At 38.3% G+C, this 22,423-nt stretch overlaps 1 protein-coding gene across 3 annotated transcripts in view; it reads left to right on the forward strand.

Moving 5' to 3' along the window:
- Nucleotides 1-17,201, forward strand: part of YIPF6 (Yip1 domain family member 6) — a 34,572-nt gene extending 17,371 nt beyond the window's left edge. The window contains exons 2-8 of one of the 3 annotated variants that reach the window (XR_014298488.1): nt 3,288-3,416; nt 4,463-4,541; nt 7,293-7,335; nt 9,561-9,686; nt 10,327-10,484; nt 12,208-13,657; nt 15,050-15,135. Coding sequence is in view for 2 of the 3 variants with exons in the window: in XM_082680873.1 (XP_082536999.1) it covers nt 3,288-3,416; nt 4,463-4,541; nt 7,293-7,335; nt 9,561-9,686; nt 10,327-10,484; nt 12,208-12,326 (654 nt within the window). In the remaining variant the exon portion in view is untranslated. Of the gene's footprint in view, nt 1-3,287; nt 3,417-4,462; nt 4,542-7,292; nt 7,336-9,560; nt 9,687-10,326; nt 10,485-12,207 lie in introns of all 3 variants that reach the window. The other 2 variants (XM_082680873.1, XM_082680874.1) reach the window with 2 other exon arrangements.
- Nucleotides 17,202-22,423: the final 5,222 nt, after the last annotated feature.

Genomic DNA, 22,423 nt, shown 5'->3' on the forward strand with positions numbered 1-22,423 from the left:
CAGGAGTAGTGAGGTTTGTCTTTTCCCTTTCCCCAGCCACAGTGGGTTTTCACCTGTGCTCTGGAGACAACAGAGTTTGCTGATCTTCCCCCAGCAGCTTTAAGTCTCTTTTTCTGTAGGGGAGAAGGGTCTGAGCCGGTCTCTGTGCTTTTCTCAGAAGAGGCAGCTACTCCCCTTACACCTGGACCAATGGAAGTCTGTGGAGAAGAGCCTGCAAGTGGGTGTGAATGCCTCCTGTGTCTAATGTTTCCAGGGACACTGTACTCTCACACTAGTCAACACTTGGTCTTTAGCAATTCATTTTTAAATTTTAGCTGAATTCTTAATCATCTGTGTGATGCCCCGTGTTGTTGTCTTCTCGTGCTTTGCTACAGATGAGCCAGTGCTCATGTCCCATCTCTTCTTGGAAGTAAGTGCCTGTCTTTCCTTAGATTTCATTCATGCTGCTTGGTTGCCCTACAACCTCAGCTCTCTGATGGGTTCAAGGAAAGTTATGATTTTGTAGTTAGTCTAGCTTTTCCTCATTGTTCTAGTGGATGGGATGCTCATTCCAGCTTTCTACATCCTAATTGGAAGTCAAATTACAGTGTTGTAAAGTCACTTGAAATAGTTGCTCTCTGTGTGGTTGTGTATTTAATTCAGTAGGTTCATTTGTTTCATTTTTCTTTCAGTTTTTGGGACTGCTTTTAAATTTTAATTTTGTCTCATAATTCTGTGAAGTTATTTATATGATTTCAAGTTATATATACAGAACAATGTGTGTTCCAAGAAGACTAACTTCTCTACTTGTTTCCTCCACCTTATTCCCTCCTTTCCTAATTAGGAAGCCTCTTTTAAAAAAAATCTATGACATTTCTTACATTACATGTGACAGGTCACATTACATGACTTATTTCTTATATTTAAAAGATATTCAGATATGTATATATATATTTGTACCCCCTCTTTTCTCAGATAAATGGTAGCATGTATACAGACTTTCCTCCACATTATTTTTTAATTTAACACTCCATAATAGTTCTTTAGAGATATACCCATTCCTTCTTACAGCTGCATAGCACTCCATTATGTGGACATACCATGCTTTATTCAACTGGTTCTCTGTTGATGGGCATTTGGGCTATTCTCAGGTTTTTCGCTTTTACAGGTAGTGTTGTAATGAAGAGCCTTGTGTGTGTGTTTGTGTGTGTGTGTATATATATATATATATATATATATGACTTTTTGTATTTTTACCACTTTAGACTCCTAAAAGTGGTGAGCAATCCATATGTAAATTTACTGGATATTGCCAGATTAATCTTCAATAGGGCCTAGTACCATTTTACCTCCCCAGCAGCAGTGTGTGAGTGCTTTTACCCCTCAGCTTCACTTGCAGAATGTGTGGTCAAACTTGGATTTTTGCCGGTCTAACAGGTGAAGAATTTTCAAGTAGCTTTAATTTGCATTTCCTTATTAAGAGTGTGATTGAGAAGCTGCTTTTCATAAGTTCTTTGAACAACCTTATTCTTCCTAAAATTTTAGTATACTGTCTTGTATTTCATTTACCTGTAACTATTGCCCACTAAACATTGGGCCAAAAACCATATGAGAAGGGATTGCTTCTGTTTTCTTAGGAACTTGAAGATTCTAGAGTTTCAGTCACAGTAATCAAATTTGGCATATGAACGTAAGAGTTTAAAAGTTTGCAATCTTGCAGTTCACTTTGGAAATGTTATTTGATCTGTGGTTGCCAGTAATCTGGTAAAAAGAGTATAAATAATGATGTGTTTTGCTATTTCCATGTTCTTCCCAGTTTCCCTTTAGATTTCACATAATGCTCCAGTTTTAGCCAGCATAATGCTCTGTTTTAGCCAGCAGAGGCCACTGGAGCCCACTAAGGAGCAGAAGTGCAACAGAATTGTGGCTGTGCTAAGATGTGATCACTGAAATGTCACTAAAAGTTCTGCAATCTTACTAGTTTCTATCCTGTTAAGATTTCATGCTTGACAGCTCATGCAGCTCAATATCAAAAAAAACAAATAACCCAATCCAAAAATGGGCAGAAGACCTAAATAGACATTTTTTCAAAGAAGACATATAGATTGCCAACAAACACATGAAAAGATGCTCAACATCACTAATCATTAGAGAAATGCAAATGAAAACCACAATGAGGTATCATCTCATACTGGTCAGAATTGCCATCATCAACAAATCTAGAAACAATAAATGCTGGAGAGGGTGTGCAGAAAAGGGAACCCTCCTGCACTGTTGGTGGGAATGAAAATTGATACAGCCACTGTGGAAAACAGTATAGAGGTTCCTTAAAAAACTACAAATAGAACTACCATATGACCCAGCAATCCCACTACTGGGCATATACCCTGAGAAAACTATAATTCAAAAAGAGACATGCACCCCAATATTCATTGCAGCACTATTTACAATAGCCAGGACATGGAAGGAACCTAAATGTCCTTCGACAGATGAATGGATAAAGAAGATGTGGCACATATATACAATGGAATGTTACTCAGCCATAAAAAGGAGTGAAATTGAGTTATTTGTAATGAGGTGGATGGACCTAGAGCCTGTCATACAGAGTGAAGTAAGAAAGAGAAAAGCAAATACCGTATGCTAACACATATATGGAATCTAAAAAAACGGTACTGATGAACCTAGTGGCAGGGTGGGAATAAAGACGCAGACAGAGAACGGACTTGAGGACACGGGTGTGGGGGATGGGGAAGCTGGGACAAAGTGAAAGAGTAGCATCGATGTATATACACTACCAAATGTAAAATAGATAGCTAGTGGGAAGCTGCTGTATAGCACAGGGAGATCAGCTTGATGCTTTGTGATGACCTAGAGGGGTGGGATAGGAGGGTGGGAGAGAGGCTTAAGAGGGAGGGGATATGAGGATATATGTATACATATAGCTGATTCACTTCGTTGTACAGCAGAAACTAACACAACATTGTAAAGCAATTATACTCTGATAAAGATATAAAAAAAAGATTTCATGCTTGAAAGAAACCAGATATTTGAGGGCAAGAAAGTCTATGCCATTTACTTTATAATTTTTTCCATTGTTTGCCATCTCCTTCTTTAAGTTAAAAGAAATAAGCGTTTGAGAATTTTAGCTAACTGCATTTTTCGATGTCTGGTGAGCTAACACCTTATTTTAAAAACTGTATAAAACCCTACAAAAAGACATGGTCCTGCTCTCTGGGAAATGATGATGTCTTTGGGGGAATCCTACAGTTTATTACAGGCTTTAAATTTTTGTCCCTAATTCTTCTCAGTTTGCAGGCCTTTCAGATATATCTATCTCACAAGACATCCCTGTGGAAGGAGAAATCACCATTCCCATGAGATCTCGCATTCGGGAATTTGACAGCTCCACACTGAATGAATCTGTTCAGAATACCATTGTAAGTTAGACAAGTTGAGAGAACTTCTGTTCAGTGTCATGGGGCTAAATAGCTAATAGCACTTTGTAATATTTTTGATTGGTTCACTGGTTTTCAGTGTATTTTATTTATTGAAATTTAAGGTTCTCCCCTAGAGAATAATTTGGTACAGCCTTTTTGGAAAGCAGTTTGGCTGTAATGGATATTAAGGAACTTAAAATGTCCAATCTTTTTGAGGTGATAATTCCCACTTCTCTAGGTATAGTATAAGGAAAAAAAATTTTTAATACAAAAGTATTTTAAAAAATACAGAAAAATGTTTATACAAAGATGTTTGTTACAGCAATATTTATAATGGGAGAAAGTTGCAAAGAAGAGTAATCGGTTAAGTAAATTATGTTACATCTATGTGGTAGAATGGTAAACAACCATTAAAAGTCATGTTTACAAAGAACTATTAATGACATGAAGAAATTTCTAAATTAGGACAGAGTTACCTCAACTATAATTTGAGAGGTTATGTTTATATGACTGCACCCTTCTTTAAATGTCTTGATTTTTTAAAATCTGGCTTCTAGGATTCATTTGCCAGAATGTATGGGAATGTTGAAAATTAATTGACTTTACACATTGTGAAGAATGTGTTAGCTTGGGAGCAGGCTGATTGCCCCTTGTGACCTCATCATGTATGAACTGAAAGTTAGGTGCTGTGTTTTGCAGAGCAGATTTTACTAGTGCTATTATTTTCGTTTCTTTAAGTAACATATTAGGAGGGCTATGTTTCTCTTCTGTGGAGTTTAAAAACTCAAAACAGAACTGATGAATGTGGTAAAGAGTTAGATGTTGGCTTAAGGAGTTAATAGGAAAAGTTAATAGAAAAAGGAGTTAATAGAAAAACCCCACCTCTCTGGTTTGTTTGTATAGTGAAGGAATTAAACTGGAGTTATAGCTCTAAAATTCAATGAAGGGCTCCCAGGAGATTGAAATAAAAGAAATTTTAGCAAATTAAGTGAGGGGGCTTCTTGGCAACCTTGGTCATCACAGTACAAGTTGTTTATATCTTTCAGATGCGTGATCTAAAAGCTGTTGGGAAAAAATTCATGCATGTTTTGTACCCAAGGAAAAGCAATACTCTTTTGAGAGATTGTAAGTATATAAGGATTTTGAGGCTTTGCTGTTTCTCATCATACATTATCATAAGTATTTTATAAGGCAAAGGCTCTGTGGTAATAAAACTGATGTCATTTTGCAGGATGAAAAAATACATAAATGAAGTTTTTGAAAAAAGTTAAAAATTTAGGATGGAATTTCAGAGATTGGAAGATTTTGCTGAATATATTGTCCTCATCAATAAATATAGACTGTATATTTTCACCTGCTATAATAGACACTGCAAAGAATATTTCTGGAAGTGGCAAAGACATAGGGACTTTGTTCAACCAAAGAGCTAATGATTTCCAAGGGAAAGGCAAAATGTGTAAATGTTAAATTAGAATAATAGCTAATACCCATTAAAGGTTTAACAAATTAATAGTACTTTATTGACATTTCTATTTTCAGAATGATCATTTAGTCTGTTGACTGCTTTCTTTAGGAGTTCCAAAACAGTGTTTGCAGAAAATTTTGCTGTTATTTAGAATTTATTCTTAAAATTGTTAGACCTTTTCTTTTCAAGCATTCTTGGTTTTTCTTAGTACCCTTTGTCAGAAAAAAATTGAATCTATTGTTTGAGAGTAGTAACAATGATGTTGTACATGAGTGTACCTTCTATTTTGGCAGCATTTCAGCTGTAATATAAGGATGTCAAATATGTGGCAAATGTGCCATCACTGTGTGGCAATTGGATGCAGCGTCAGAATCTTTTTCAACATAGTACATTGTGGGTTGAAGCTGACACATGATTTGCTACAGCTCGTATGTAGTGGAAAGAGCATGGGCAAATCAGTGTTTGAATAGTGTGTGATCTTGGATAAGACAGTTAACTTTTCTGAGGTTGAAGTTTCTTCCTCAGAAAAGCTGTCTTATCCAATTAGATACCAATTCAGATCCATTAGGTTGGTTATTGTCAAAGAAACAGAAAATAACAAGTGTTGTTGAGGATGTGGAGAAATTGGAACCCTTGTGCATTGCTGGTGGGAATGTAAAATGGTACAGCCACTGTGTAAAACAACATGGTGGTTCCTCAAAAAATTACCACATAATTTTATAGTATATAAAATTTATAGTATAGAACTACCACATGATTCATTCAGCACGTCTCCTTCTGGGTATATACCCAAAAGAATTGAAAGCACGGACTCAAACAGTTATTTGCACCTGTGTTCATAGCAGCAGGTGAAAACAACTCTTACGTCTATCAGTGGATGGATGGGTAAACAAAGTGTGTTATATACACCATGGTGTATGCCATATATGAATGGGTTATTATCCTTAAAAAGGAGTGAAATTCCTGATACATGCTACAACTTGGATGAACCTTGAAGACATTATGCTAAGTAAAATAAGCCATACACAAAAGGACATACATGATTCCACTTATGTTAGGTACCTAGAGCAGTCAGATTTATAGAGAAAAAAAGTTAAATGATGGTTGTCAGGGACTGAGGGGGTATTGAGGAGTTACTGTTTAATGGGTTGGAGTTTCAGTTTGGGAGATGAAAAAGTTCTGGAGATGGATGGTGTGTTGCTTGCACAACAGTGAATATACTCCGTGCCTGTACAGTTAAAAGTGACTAAAATGGTAAATTTTGTGTTTTATGTATTTCACAAGAATAAGAATAGTTTTAAAATACTGTTATGAATCTTTTACAAATTAAAAAGTCTTCACTGCATTAAAAAAACAGCGTATTAATGTCAGTTGTACTTGAATTCAGCTTTTCAGTTGATAAATTTTAACAATTTATTGCTTATTTAATTAACAATAGTTTATTAGAGTGTTAGGATTATGGTTTTTCTTTTTTTACATCTTTAACAAACTTTCCACAGTGGTGTCAAAATTACTTATTTAAAAAAAAGACGTAAGTATGTACATATGCACACTTCTTTCACATAAAGTTATGTACAAGTGAGGTTAAAGTTAGAAGTGGTATATGTACCTTTTTTCATATTACTTGAGGAAGATAATTGTGCTTTAAGCTGTATGTTACTGAACTGTTGGTTTATTAATCACCCAATAGCTATTGATTGAGAACCACAGTGATTAGACCTAATGTTGACAGAGCCTTTATAGTTTTCAAAAAGTTTTCATGTTGTTTGTTAACATTTAACCCTATGAAATTACCAGCGTTGGGCTGTTTTTCACCTATAAGAACAGCAATTCTATGCTAGTTCAATGTAGTAATTATGAAAGGGAAACAGTATTGCAGAGTGGAAAGGACTTTGTAGTAGGAATCAGAAGATTCTGGTTTTGGTTCTAGGTTCTGGTCCCACCCCCACACTTAACTGTTTACGGAAACTTGGGCATGTCACTTCTTCCCAGCTTTGTTTTTCATATTTGTGAGGTGAACCTGATTATACTTGCCTTGTCTAATGTAGTCTCAGATAGGTAAAGTGACTTGGCTTTAGTCTTCTTTTTGGTGGTGCAGGGTAGGGCACTTATGTCTTTTGACTCCTTGCTCGTTGGTCTTTAACTGTAGCATGCTGGAATGTGGCTTAGTAGGTGGGGAGAGGGGTGATTTGTGGGATGTGAAGTGAACAAAACTTAAAGGATATATGAAGAAGGGCATTCAGAATTAGGGAGCAGGGAGGGTCAGCAGAGGGATAGCAGAGGTCGGAAGGCTTGGGCAGACAGGGAGAGCCTTGATGTCTGAATTCCAAGAGTGGGAGATGTACATATTGGAATAAAGACAGAAAACACTACATGGTTGTGTCTTAACAGTCTTCTGTCTTTTCTTGTAGGGGATTTATGGGGCCCTTTGATCCTTTGTGTGACGCTTGCATTGTAAGTACTTATATTTCCTTTCTTTGTCATTTGAGATAGATTAGATTTTTTTCATGGAGTTTCAAAATTGAAGGGGATTTTGACTGAATATTTCATTTAGGACTTCTATGACATATTGTACTCCTTATGTATTTAAATCTAAAAAGTCAAGTAGTTTTCTAGATCAATTCAAAGAGTGATGGAATTTAAAGATGTGAAAATTATGCCCACCTTCATTTACCAATGACTTCTTATCCTGTTTTAGCCATTTCTGTTCAACATTTATTCACACTCATGTACCTCATTAAGCTAAGTGAATTAAGTATCTGTAGGTTTAAGCACTGTTTATTTGCAAACATAATTCTTTAAAAATTTACTAAAAGTATAAGTGAGAATAAATTAGAGTAGAAGTGGTAGAGTTCAAAGCAAGATCATGTTTCAAAGTGTTATGTTTTCCGTATGCATTGTATGTAAAGGGAAAGGACAGAAGAAGGAAAGCAAAGTTCCGCTGGAGAGGGGAATATAACCACTGGTAGAGTGGAAAAAATACTGCACTAGGATTCAGTTCCGAGTTCTCATCCTAACTTTGCTATCAGCAGAGTGACTTTCGGCCACTAATAACCAAAATTTGTATAATGATTTTTCTTAGCTTACAGAAAACTTTTAAATACCTTCTCTTATCCTCATGACAAGAAGTGAATATTTTTCCTCTTTTGACGAACAAGCTCAGGTTCAAAGAGATTGAGGACTGAACCAAGGTCAAATATTCAGTGGTAGACCTGGAATTCAACCTCAGGTTTCCTTGACTGCCCATTCTCTACCTCTGCAATTATTACACATCTCTTCCCACGTAACCTCTCTGGGTCTCCTTTTCCATATCTATAAAAGGAGATGGTTGAGGGTCCTTTCCAGGCCGAACCTTTTATGATTTTAAATTCAAGTTTCTTACTGGCTTCTTTACCCATTTTTAAATGTAAGTCAAGCACATGGTAATCTAGGTAAAAACGTGGAGTGCTCTATCTTATGCCTTTAATAACCATATCAAGGGAAACAATCCAGTGCCTTGATGAAAGGGTTTATATTAGAAGCTCTGAGCATATACTTTCTTAGTTTTGAAAGATTAACCTTAGAGATTATGGAGTTTAATACCACTTATTTGCAGAGAAGAAAATTGGAGTCCCAGAACATCAAGTGATCTGCTCCAGTTTCCATATCTAGTGACAGAATTAGGATCAATATCTGAGTCTCCTGCCTTCCAGGCCAGTTAATGTTCTTTCTATCATACCATGCTGAAGCAATAGGAGTTCTAGACAACAAGTGATGAGGGCCAGCATTCTTTGCACTGGATTGTCAGGACTTGGAATAGAGTATGCAGAACCATAGAATACAAAAGCCTGTACTGGCACATAGCATAGCAGGACAAGACTTACTGTGTGACTTCTCTATACTTTGTAATAAGAGGTTGTGAGTTTGATGTTACTTATTCTGTTACTGGAAAAAAATGACACAGAGTACAAGTGTTCTGAGTCCAAAATTCAAAGCAGTTTACATCTGTAAAATTTTTAGAGAGGATATAAGTGACTGTTCAATTACTCAGTTTCAAAGTAAAGCCTTTTCGTGATAATCTGTATGTTTTGATTTTAAAAAATCAACAACTAAATAGGTTTATAGACTGCTTCCATTTTTAAATGCCAGAACTAGAACCTTAACCCAAGGATTACAAATTCAAATGTGTACATGCATGCATTGCGAATTGGTTACCAGAAGCTCTTGTGAAGGAATCTGCTGCTGTGTCAACTGCACCCAATTGTTGCCATGTAGGAATGCAGGTCCAGTGTTGGAAACTCTTATGATTTTTCAAGAAAATCCAGAAATACCTCCCAATTTTAAAATAACATCAACTTGAATTTAAGACCATTTTAAGTATTGTATAGACCAACAACCTCATGTCTGTGAGCCATATTTAGCCCTTCAGTTTATACCCTCTGCTTAACTAAAAAAGGTCTTCGGTAATCCATTTAAGCATTCCCATGAGGTCAAATGGAGCACCTCTTGTAGTCCTGAGGCATTTGGAATTTGAAATAAGGGATATACTTCAGGCATTTTACTTTTGTACAGCCTACATATTATAGATCTTCAGGTGAGGTTTAGGGCAGCTCCCTGATTCAAAGTTTGAGAACCCATGCTGTAACTTTGTTGCTCCAAATAAAAGACTAGGCAATTCTCATGCCATTTCCTTGTCACAGAATGCTTCAGAGAGGCTCTGTAGATAGCGAAAAAGATGGAGGGCCCCAGTTTGCAGAAGTGTTTGTCATTGTCTGGTTTGGTGCAGTTACCATCACCCTCAACTCAAAACTTCTTGGAGGAAACATGTGAGTATTATTAAAATGCATCCCTTTTCCCTTGCCAGGTTGCATATCTTAGATTTTTAAGGAAGTCTGGCTAGTTATATATTTTTCAAAAAGAAAAATCAAAATAAATGAGAGCCAAAAAGAAGGTTCTCTTAAAACCACTGAACAGAGATAACCTAGTTGAATTAAATTACCTTAAATTATCTGGGGTCCTTTGGTAAGCTTCAGTGCTCTCGCTCCAGCCCCTGAAATCATAGGCAGAATTTTTTGTGTTAGAAGATTATGTCTGTCTTTGGGAACAGATGGTCCATAGTTTTCAACAAATTCTGAAATAGGTCTGTAAACCACAAAAGATTAAGAAACACCATTCTTAGAGGTTCAGTGGGAGAAGGAGGTCTCTAGGAATTAGAGCAGATCATCTAGATACTAGATGGCTGACCCTTAAGGAGTTTAAGCAGAGAGGAGGAGAGTATGGGGAGAGCAAAACTAAAGCACATGTTTAATACAGAGGCCTATCCTTATAAAATCAACATTAGGGTATAGGTATTATGTATCTGAAGGAAGGTAATGATCCATGATACATAGAAATCTGTGTAATAAACTGTATCATGATACAGATCAGCTATATTTATGATCTTTATGGATGTATGTTGTTTTTTAGATCTTTTTTTCAGAGCCTCTGTGTGCTGGGTTACTGTATACTTCCCCTGACGGTGGCAATGCTGGTTTGCCGGCTGGTACTTTTGACCGAGCCAGGACCAATAAACTTCATGGTCCGGCTTTTTGTGGTGATCGTGATGTTTGCCTGGTCTATAGTAGGTAAGAACGTACTTATCTCTACAGTAACAGAGCAGACCGAAACATGAGTTAGAGATGAAGATCAGATGAGGAGGAGTGTAACTTATAAGTTACATATGAGTGATATGATTCTTGCCAGTGTCATCCATAGAACCGTCTTCTCTCAGTAGGGATAATGTTCATCTTATCTGAGTTGGCTGTCTGGACTTCCGAGATGTGGAGAGTCACGTCTTTTTTTCTTTTCAATCCTTAAATAGTGGATAGGGTTGAAAAAGGAGATTACACTAGACCTAGCTTAGTCCTGGCATATAGGAGGCATAGGTGACTTGAGAAATGGCTTGAGCCTTTTCCTGACAAATTAATCATAATAATAGCCAGCATTTACCAATTGCTTACTGTAGGCCAGGCACTGTCATAAGTACTTCATACATATTATCTCATTTAACCCTCACAACAACCCTAATAAATAAAAAAAGTTATTATTGGTCCCATCTTTATAGATGAGGAACAGACCCAGAGAGGTTAAGCAACTTGCCCTAGGACACATAACTAGTGAATAGGGGAATCAAGTTTCAAACCCAACCAGATCACATACCTGTTTAGAAATGTACTATACTACCTCCCAGTATAGGTTGGTAAGTATCATAGTACTTGTCTGCTTCAGTAGAAAATTCTGCTAAAGATTAGTGAGAGCCTGTAGCAGTGGCAATGAATGCTATTTGCTCATTGTTTGTACTTTCCTAAAATTCTCTTAAAATTCCACCTTAAACTGGAAGTGTTCACTAGCTTCTTTTTAATGGGATAGACAGACTGCCTAATATTTTTATGTGCAATAACATCTCTTTGGAACATGGTTAAAAGCCAAGAAGTAATCCAAAAGTAAGGTCTGAGAATGCCAGAATTGATATTCCAAGGATTGTATTAAGCTTGGGTGCTTTAACTACCCATGGAAGAGCCCCTCATTCCCTCACTTAGAGTCTGATAATTTACCGTACATGTAGTTCTGAATAACTTAGTTATCAAGTGTCCAGGCCCACAGTGGTTCAGCAAGTAGAATCTTAGATGAGAGAGAAGTTCCTGTAATTCAGCAAATATGTATTAAACACAGACTGTGTGTCAGGCATTGTGCTAGGCATGGTCTCTATCCTCCGAGTTCACAATCTAGGCATAAAAGTTTTCCAGGTGGGCAATGGAAGTCTATGCAGTGTATAGTGGAGACACAGAAGAGGTAAGTGGGCAGTTCTACCTGGGGTGGCAGGATACCAGATGGTTGTTCAGGAAAGGTTTCCTTGAAGGGTGATTATTGATGAGTAAAAAGATGAGTATATGTTTCCTGGATGGACAAGAGGATTGGCATCTAAAAGAGCTGATAACTTATTAAGAACAAGTACTCAAAAAACACAGCAGTGTGAAGCCATTTGCCATAGGAGTTTTGTAAGCCTATTTAGCACAGTTCAGTAACTTCTCAGAAAAGGGTAAGAAACCCCTTTTAGAAAGGTTTCCATCTTAAATGGTTGAAACCTTTCCAAGCTTTCATACTTGAAACAGGTAGCCCTCAGCTGTCCAGAAAACTATGCTGCCAAATGCCTTTTTCTCTGAGGATCACAAATGTAACTGAACTTATAGTATATAATTCTGTGTCCCAGACTATGTCAGGCCCCTTCAAGTTTAGTAAATGTTAGTAGTTGTGACAGTCTTATTGTATTAAATATTCCTTTTTGTTGTCTTGTTTTGCTTTGTTTAGCCTCTACAGCTTTCCTTGCTGATAGCCAGCCTCCAAACCGCAAAGCCCTTGCTGTTTATCCTGTTTTCTTGTTTTACTTTGTCATCAGTTGGATGATTCTCACCTTCACTCCTCAGTAAATCAGGAAATGGAAATTAAAAACCAGGGAATTCAAAGCTCATTTCAAAGATGCAATTCACCGTGGAGTTTTGCCTTTGGCCCTCTTTTGTCTAATTTTGGAGGTATTTGGTAACTGGGTATACGAGGAGATTAAAAGGGAACCATAAAGCACCGTCACCGTTTATGTAAGGAACTGATGTTTGAAAGGCCGTCCTTTCCTTCTTAATGTTATTTCTTTAAAATATGTGTGCATAGTACACACAGTATAATGCCTCCTTAAGGCATGATGGGGTCACTGTGGTCCATTTGGGTGACAACCAATGACTTGGGAAGCACATGGATACATCCTGCAAGTTGAATAGAGTTCTTAACTATATTTTCAGTCTTGAGAATACCAGTTCAGGTGCAGCTCTTAAACATATTGCCTTATGACTATTAGAATATGCCTCTCTTTTCATAAATAATAAGGGATAGTCTATTTTACTTCTCTTAAGCTTAAAAAGACAATGAGAGAGGTTGGGAAAGGGGTACATAGATGTGGGAGGAGAAAACATCTAAGCAAAATTCAGATTTTGACTAGAGAAAATTCTGTACTTGCTTAAAAAAAAGCAAAGGACATCTAAAACATAGGCTTTTTTAGTCTTTCTGTATAGTCACCTTTCTGCCATGCTTAATAGCAGCTCAGTGACACTCTTAATTTTTTTAACATCTTTATTGGAGTATAATTGCTTTACAATGGTGTGTTAGTTTCTGCTTTATGACAAAGTGAATCAGTTATACATATACATATGTTCCCATATCTCTTCCATCTTGCATCTGTCTCCCTCCCTCCCACCCTCCCTATCCCACCCCTCTAGGTGGTCACAAACCACCGAGCTGATCTCCATGTGCTATGCGGCTGCTTCCCACTAGCTATCTATTTTACGTTTGGTAGTGTATATATGTCCATGCCACTCTCACTTTGTCACAGCTTACCCTTTCCCCTCCCCATATCCTCAGGTCCATTCTCTAGTAGGTCTGTGTCTTTATTCCCGTCTTACCCCTAGGTTCTTCATGACCTTTTTTTTTTTTCTTGGATTCCATATATATGTGTTAGCATACAGTATTTGTTTTTCCCCTTTCTGACTTACTTCACTCTGTATGACAGACTCTAGGTCCATCCACCTCACTACAAATAACTCAATTTCGTTTCTTTCTATGCCTGGACACTCTTAATTTTTAATCTTACTTCCCAGTTCTGCATATGCAAGCTAAGGTGTTAGCAGTCAACTTGTAATTTTCCTTTGACTGAAGCTCTCAGTGGACCAATGATTGAACTTACCCAAGTAGAAGACCTCAGAAATTTAGATTGGTAGGTCCCTAATGCATATTATCATGTGGGCAGCTTCTCTTAAGGGTAGAATGAGGCAGTTTGGATACAGCATAGCTGTAAGGAATTTCTTGCTATTCTGTGTAGTCTGACCTCTAACTAAAAAGTAAAGCTAAATCAAAGGCTGCATTTAACCATGTAAACATGGAGGGATTTAGTGTTCTAATGGCTGATTTCACAGAACAACTAGATGCTTAAGAGCATGAGGTAGGATGAGTTGAGTTTACAGCTGCCGCCTTTTCATAGTGGACTTAGCAGTTTTTTCATTAGGTGTGTTTTTCGGGTTGGGGATAGCAGTTTGTTTTCTTGGTTTTAGACTTTATTTGTAAAGCCAATTAGCTCTCCTTTAGAGAAGTACTTTTTTGCACATGTGCACCTACTTGTATTCTCAGCTATTTATGCACACAAGTGTGAAGGCTTTTCAGGGAGCAGAGTGTCTGGGACAGGCTGATTCTGAGCTAATCAGGGTTCTTTTAAGGTAATATGAGCTGCTGCCTTCTATAAATTGCACAGTGAAAAACTCTTAATAGACAAAGATTAGGAGTCAGGCAGAAAACATTCATTGTAAATATAGTTACTTATAAAAATAGGAACTTCTTATTCCACATCTTTTCTTTATCATGGAGTTTAAATATTTATTCACTGGTATTTAAAGATGACCTATGCATAGATATATAATTTTTAAAATATACTTTCTCCATCCCCAGATTAACCAAATGAACAATACTAGGACAAATGAGTACTTGGAATGATATTCAATTACAGAGCATTACAAAATTGGTCCCCTCTGTCTCAGCATTGTCTAGATATTTTGGTTATGTATTTGTATTTGTTTCAATTTCCCTTTTAAATTTCAAAATAAACCCTGTTAGGACAAAGCCAATGTTTCAGTCTTGATAAATAAAATATTTTGAAACTGGTTCTGATTTTAAAATTGGTCCTAAATTATCATCCATTTCCATTGTCTGAAAGTTTCTAACTTCCCACTAAAAACATCTCTTCCAAAGTTGTTTTGTAATCTATCCCAATGATTATAATGTAAAATTAAAGAAATAATCATGCTTCTCAAAAGGGAATTAAATCTTCACTGAATTTTACTCAGGCTAAATATTTGGTCAGAAATTCCTAAGGCCACAACTTTGGTGGGGTTTGTGTGTGTGTGAGGGGGGTATTATACATATTGGGTGTTAAGGCAACTTGTTCTGTGTTTTAATCTGTTGCTTTTGGGTGACTTAGGGAATGGTTTTATTTGATTTAAATGAAGGCGGGTAAGATGGAGATTTAATTATCTTTCTGAAAATGAGTGGTCAATTTGAGGGTATAAATAAATATTTTCTTAATATATTCAAAAAAGTGCATTGCTTTCTGTCACAGAAGACCTGAGTATCTGGAAGTTGTAACCCTCAACACAGCTTTCCCTGATTTGCTGCAGAGGCACGTGGCTAATTATAGAAAGGAAGACTAGAAGGGAAGGGGACTCCAGCAAAGGAAACCCTGTTCCGGGAATTGGAAGGTTTCACGCTTTAGATGAAATTCAAGCATGTGATGTGCATTACTGCCATCGTGGCTTATCACTTGCTGCTCCTGCTTCTGAGATTGAGACTCCGTTGTCATATTCTTTAGCAATAGGAAAGGTGAAGACTGGATTTAATTGCTGTTCAGATTATAAATACTCAATTGATGTGAACATCTTTTTTGCAGTGTAGTCTTAAAAGTCAATCATTAATCGTCAAGTCTTTTGCCTCTTAAGTGGTTTATTACATGAGTTGAGTTGTATCTTTTCATTGTGGGGATTTCCTTTTGGGCAAGGTGAGGGGGTCACAGGGCATGGGGCTAGTAAGCATTTTACTGTTTACTGTATTTGTCTTTTTATAAAGTGTCCCCCAAAATGTGATTAGAAGGCTGACAAGCCTATATTTGAAGGTTTAATTGTGTACGTTATATAATCTAAGTACTTACTGTATTTGAACTTTCTGTTTATTCCTGGAGATGAAAATGAAAATCTCCCATCATTTCCAATTCTTGGATAACATCAAGTCATTGAAATTTATCTAAGGCCTATCATGATATGATCAGACATCCATTGCATGCAGTTGTTTTATTCCAGAGTAAAATACTGAAATTGTGCTTCTTAATTAAACTGTTCATTTCTGAGACAATTTGGATAGAAATAAATGTGTGAATGTTAATGCATATATGTAAATTAGAAATACTTTTTTAGATTCATGGGCTTTTATTAAAAATAAAGAATTTCTAGGGATTTACTTAGGTCATAAGATGGCTAAATAATAATGTGACAATAATATTACTACAAATAATAGCTAACATTTATTGGGCACTTACTGTGTGCCAGACACTACTCTATTTTTTTAAGAATTTTTTGTAACAGCTTTATTGGGATATACTTTACCATAAAATTCACCCTTTTAAAATAATATACAATTCAGTGATTTTTCAGTATATTCACATAATTGTGCAACTATCACCACTGTCTCATTTTAGAACATTCCCATCACTTCACAAAGAAACCCCAAAGCCATTAGCAGTCATCCTCTTTTTCCCTTTTCCCCAGCCCCTGGCAACCATCAGTCTGCTTTCTGTCTCTGTGGATTTGGCCAGGCACTATTCTTAAGTGCTTTTTATGCATCTCTTCCAATCTTCAACATAAAGTGGTACAATCCTCATTTCACTGGTAGAAAATTGAGGCACAGAAAGGTTAAGTAAATTGTCCAAGGTTACACAGTGAATTGATATTTAAAATAGGAAAACACATTAGCTGAGATCATAGTAGGACACAGTTTTGAATTGCATTGTTATACGTATGAAATGAATACACCTCCTCCCCAGGGTATGTTCCCTGTTACTAGCCATTACAACGTACAGCTCACTGGAGGTCAATAACTCGTTTTTTTCTGAGTACTAGAATACTATATTAGCATCTGAGAAAGACACAGCGGTTATACATTGGGAAGAGTTAGGTTTGCTGCCCTCACTCCTCCTTAAGCCCCTTTTCTTTCCCCTCCTCCCACCACCAGACACATACACCCCTCCCCTTTTTCTCAAAGTCTTAAGAATCAAGCAGCTTCTGCCTCTTTCGTTTTAATTCTCCCAGTGGGATGGTTAACACATCAAAATTTAACGTGTCTATTCAGGTGTTTATAGTCATGGGATGCCACTGGTCACATGTAGTACCAGCTATATTCCTAAGACCTCAGAGAGCAGTAGTGTGAAAATAGAATGCCTTTCTATTTGGGTTAAACTAGGTGGGGTAAAGAAATAACACAGTAAATAAAGGCTTTGCCTTAATGAAGTCAGTGTTCCAGCCTGGTAGGAAGTGGCTACACGCTGCTCTTGTTCACTCTGTTCTCTTTTAGAGCCTTTGTATTCTGCACCATCTCTGCTGGTAATTTCTTGGTCCTCTTCGATGCTCTGTTTTAATCCTGATTTTTCCTATAAATAAAGAACCTGTGAAAAGAATAAATCTGTAAAATGATTTGTGAATATTAAATGTGCAAATAAAAAACACTGGAAAAGGAGAATTTGCACGTGCCTGTTCTTGTGCTGAAAGGCATGGGGATATTTCCTGCATACTGTTTTCAGATATATTGTCATCAGAAAATATTGAATGCTGTGTAGGATTGCACAGGTAGCAAGTTAGGAAGTCACATTTACTGAGCAAATATTTACCAGATGCTATAATAGCCGTTTTATGAACAGTACTGCTCCCAGTGAATTTAAGGTTCTTGCCTTGTCGCAAAAGAATTCGGAGACAAGCAGGGAGTTAAGAAAGTAAAGTGAGGATTTATTTAAGCAAGAATACGCTCTCAGAGGGAGAGCAGACAAATGGGTGAGGAGCTGCTGCCCTGGGTTTCTCTGGCAAGCCGGTTATGAGGGGCATACAAATAAAGGGGCAGAGTATTCACTGGGGAAGGAGGGGTTTGGGGGTCGTATTCCCTGATTTTCATCCCAGCTCTATCTTCCTGAGGGGAGGAGGGATTTCTGTTCTTATTTGGCTTAGATCAGAAGTATCATGGTGTCAGTGCATGATGGGTACTTCTCATCTGTAAGGCTAATTTTATTGTAATGAGAGCATAATGAGCAACAGGTCACATTCGGACATAGGAGATTCCTGTCTTTCCCCACCTTTCTTTGTCTGCTTCCAGGACACTTATCACCCAAAACGTGTGGTTTACTGTCAGTCTGGAGGTTCCTGCTTTCTTAACATCTTTCTTGGGGTATAATTGCTCCACATTGGTGTGTTAGTTTCTGCTGTACAACAGAGTGAATCAGCTATACATATACATATATCCGCATATCTCCTCCCTCTTGCGTCTCCCTCCCACCCTCCCTATCCCACCCCTCTAGGTGGTCACAAAGCACCGAGCTGATCTCCCTCTGCTATGCGGCTGCTTCCCACTAGCTAGCTATTTTACACTTGGTAGTATTTATAAGTCCATGCCACTCTCTCACTTCGTCCCAGCTTACCCTTCCCCCTCCCCGTGTCCTCAAGTCCATTCTCTACGTCTGCGTCTTTATTCCTGTCCTGCCCCTAGATTCTTCGGAACTATTTTTTTTTGATTCCATATATATGTGTTAGCATACGGTATTTGTTTTTCTCTTTCTGACATACTTCACTCTGTATGACAGACTCTAGGTCCATCCATCTCACTACAGACAACTCAATTTTGTTTCTTTTTATGGCTGAGTAATCCATTGTATGTATGTGCCACATCTTCTTTATCCATTCATCTGTTGATGAACACTTTGATTGCTTCCATGTCCTGGCTATTGTAAATAGAGCTGCAATGAACATTGTGGTACATGACTCTTTTTGAGTTATGGTTTTCTCAGGGTATATGCCCAGTAGTGGGATTGCTGGGTCATATGGTATTTCTATTTTTAGTTTTTTAAGGAACCTCCATACTGTTCTCCATAATGGCTATATCAATTTACATTCCCACCAACAGTGCAAGAGGGTACCCTTTTCTCCACACCCTCTCCAGCATTTGTTTGTAGATTTTTTGATGGTAGCCATTCTGAGTGGTGTGAGGTGATACCTCATTGTAGTTTTGATTTGCATTTCTCTAATGATTAGTGATGTTGAGCATTCTTTCATGTGTTTGTTGGCAATCTGTATATCTTCTTTGGAGAAATGTCTATGTAGGTCTTTGCCCATTTTGGGATTGGGTTGTTTGTTTTTTTAATATTGAGCTGCATGAGCTGCTTGTAAATTTTGGAGTTTAATCCTTTGTCAGTTGCTTCATTTGCAAATATTTTCTTCCATTCTGAGGGTTGTCTTTTGGTCTTGTTTATGGTTTCCTTTGCTGTGCAAAAGCTTTTAAGTTTCATTAAGTCCCATTTGTTTAATTTTATTTTTATTTCCACTTCTCTAGGAGGTGGGTCAAAAAGGATCTTGCTGTGATTTATGTCATAGAGTGTTCTGCCTATGTTTTCCTCTAAGAGTTTGATAGTGTCTGGCCTTACATTTAGGTCTTTAATCCATTTTGAGTTTATTTTTGTGTATGATGTTAGGGAGTATTCTAATTTCATTCTTTTCCATGTAGCTGTCCAGTTTTCCCAGCACCAATTATTGAAGAGGCTGTCTTTTCGCCATTGTATATTCTTGTGGTGTCTGCCCATGGACCCTCACTGTTTACAAGATGTGTGATTTCCTGCCATCAGGCCCCTGCCTCCATTTCTCTGCTCATATCTAGCTACTGCCTGCTGTAACATTCCCCTCTCAAGGAGTCTGGGACCCTTAAAATCTTTTAAGAGGCAGAGGGACCAACGGTCCATCTTATGTAACTGCTTCAAGCTGAGCATGGGTGTTGTCCCTACCTGTGGGTCCAGATCTCCTTACTATCTGTCAGAGATAGGGGTCTTGGGATTGTTGACAGAGGTGGAGAGGGGGAGTAGAAGGAGGCAACAGCTTTGTCCAGCAGGTGTTGATGGTCCCCTTTGTCAGGTGGGATGGGTTGGAATCCCTGGCGTAGCATCATTTGAAGCTGGAGTTGTTGCATTCTTGGGTCTGTGATGTTTCTTTGTCCTTTTTGAATAAAAGCTTCAGGTCCTGTAGAGGCTTGATCATCCATCTGGATTTGTTACAGGAATGGGGACCCCTTCCAGGGCCTGAGAGTGGGCTCGTCTAACACTCGGAAGTGAATTGTCCAAGGAGACACTGTGCTGACAAAGCAGGAGACTTTATTGGGAAGGGGCACTTGGGTGGAGACCAGGAAGGTAAGGGAACCCAGGAGGACTGCTCTTCCACGTGGCTCACAGTCTCAGGTTTTATGATGGTGGGGTTAGTTTTCAGGTTGTCTCTGGCCAGTCATTCTGACTCAGGGTCCTTCCTGGTGGTGCACACATCAGTCAGCAAAGCTGAATTCCAGCGAGGAGGATTCTGGGAGGTTGGTAGGACATATGGACTGGTGTCTCCTTTTGACGTTTCCCGAATTTTTCCTGTTGGTGGTGGCTTGTTAGTTCCATGTTCCTTACCAGGACCTCCTGTCATAAAATAACTCATGCAAATGGTTATTGTAGTGCTGGCCAGGGTGGGCGGTTTCAGTCAGTGTTTCCTCTAACAACTCCCACCTGAGACTTCATACTCAAGATACTTCTTGGGAATCGGGGCGGAGGTCTGTTTCTTTTGTAACTACTTCCTGCTGAGAGTGGGCATAGTCCTGCCTAGTAGAGTAGAAGTCTCTCTCCACCTGATCTAAATCGAGGTATTCTGTGCCTGAAACCAGCATTCACCCTTGTAGTAACAATTTAGCTTGAAACTGTTGGACCCTGTTGGAGATGAACCTTGTAAGCAGTTGAAGCAGACAGGGGCCAAACAAGAGGCCTAACAGGATGGTCATCACCAGGCCCAGAAAAGGAAGGCAAAATTTGGGATGTGGACTGCAGGGTGTGTGACTTTCTTCTGATTGGTTTGTGGCATGGTAACTGGGTGGTGCTCCAGGAATCTTGTGCTCAGCCTGAAGTTACCATCCTCCACCTGAGTGGCGGCCCCAGTTCTGCAGAAGGACTCAAAGATATTGTTATGCATATTCCTTGAGGAGGAACCAGGACCCTGCCCCAAGGCTGCACCACCATTTGACTGCTCCTCCCGTTTCTGCATCCCTTCCCTTCCCTGATTAGAAACTGTTTGAATCTGCCCTTTGGAACTCAGGGAAGGTCTAGGAGGCTGAATGAAGTCTATATCCTACAAACAGGAAACAGGGGGCACAGAAAGGGTTTGTACTCTGGAGCCCCACAAAGTCCTGCTCAGTTTTAATTCAGGGAACTGGGCAACGACGGCTCTGGCATCTTCCTGTTAAAATGAGGCATAGTGCTGCCTCAGTTTGGAGAATAGACACTGAATTGGAAATATTTCTGAGTTCCAAGTCCTGAATCTTAGTCTCGTATGATTAAAATCTCAATCCCTTGGTCTGCCATTTTGGTGTAACAGACCAAATTAAAAGTAGTTGGAGGAGTGACAACTGGAATTTTAATAGACAAAATAAATCTCATTTCTTTTCAGGAGAATAAGCCTGAAACCCAGTCTGGACCTGGCGCTTTGGGGAGCCTTGTAGCCAGGTGACCAGTTGTCTAGTTTTATCTAAGTAGGTTTTAACTTTTAATGTGGTATTTATACATAGATAACAAGTGCTATTGGTCATCATACATGTTTATTCTTTTTGTTAATGTATGATCTAAAACAATTTCATTGTCTAAAAATGTAATAGTTACAAGAGGACACCTTTAAAAAGTAAGGTTGCAGTTGACAGCTGCCAGCACACATTGTTTTGAGATTGGCTGGTGTCATCCAAGTCTGACACAGCTCAGAAAACTCAAGTTCTTATCAATACAAGGACTTGACTTGTCTGAAATCACACCCATAGTGTCACCTGGTTATTTCCTTGGATGTCTGAACCACAGCTACTCCATTTTGACTTTCAGTTGCATTTCTCTCCTTAATGGCCAAAGCAGATGTCACTGTTAATGATTTTAGTGCTTTTTTAGATATGAGAAGATGCAAGAACTTGGGGTCATAAAAGCTTCTCCTGAAAGTATCTAACTATCTGAAGACCTGTTCTGCCAGTTTTTCCCAGAGCACAGAGTGCCTCATTCCTGATCTCCTCCCTGAGCTCCTTTCAGGGGGTGTTGAAGGTCAGTGGCTGCCGTGCCCATTGACCTAATCCTTGCAGAGGCAGATGGCAAGTGTCAATTTTCAGTTGGCAGGGCCCCTTCAGGTTCATAAATTTGATCATGGTTTGGGGAGCATTTCATGACCATTTCATCCCATGCTGCCAGGAATGCTCATTCCCAGGTCTGGCAAAGATTTCACTCCTGGGTCACTCAATGCGCTATTCCTGGACTAAGCCTTATTCACAGTAGCCAAAAGTCTCTGGACCACCTGTCTTACTATTCTCTTACGGTCCAGGAAAATATTTGCTGTTGTTGCTTCTTCCCGTATCTAGAGTTACATCATTACCATCATTGATCTTACATGAAACTATATATCATCATTTTATCAGAGGCTCAGTCACACATTTGGTAATGTAAGAAACAACAATTTTGTAAAACAGGCAATATAAAAAACAATATAGCTAGCAGATTAGTAAGGTCATAAGTAAGAATATATGTCAAGAACTTCCATTAGGTGCAACCCAGTATATCCCAGGTCATCTGACTTACTCTGTTCTGTACCGATCCTTATCGTTAAGGGAAATTATATATTGGCATTGTCCATAAGGCACCCAGCCC

The sequence above is a fragment of the Grampus griseus genome (genome assembly GCF_964374135.1).
Source record: "Grampus griseus genome assembly, chromosome: X".
In the NCBI taxonomy this organism is placed as follows: Eukaryota; Metazoa; Chordata; class Mammalia; order Artiodactyla; family Delphinidae; genus Grampus; species Grampus griseus.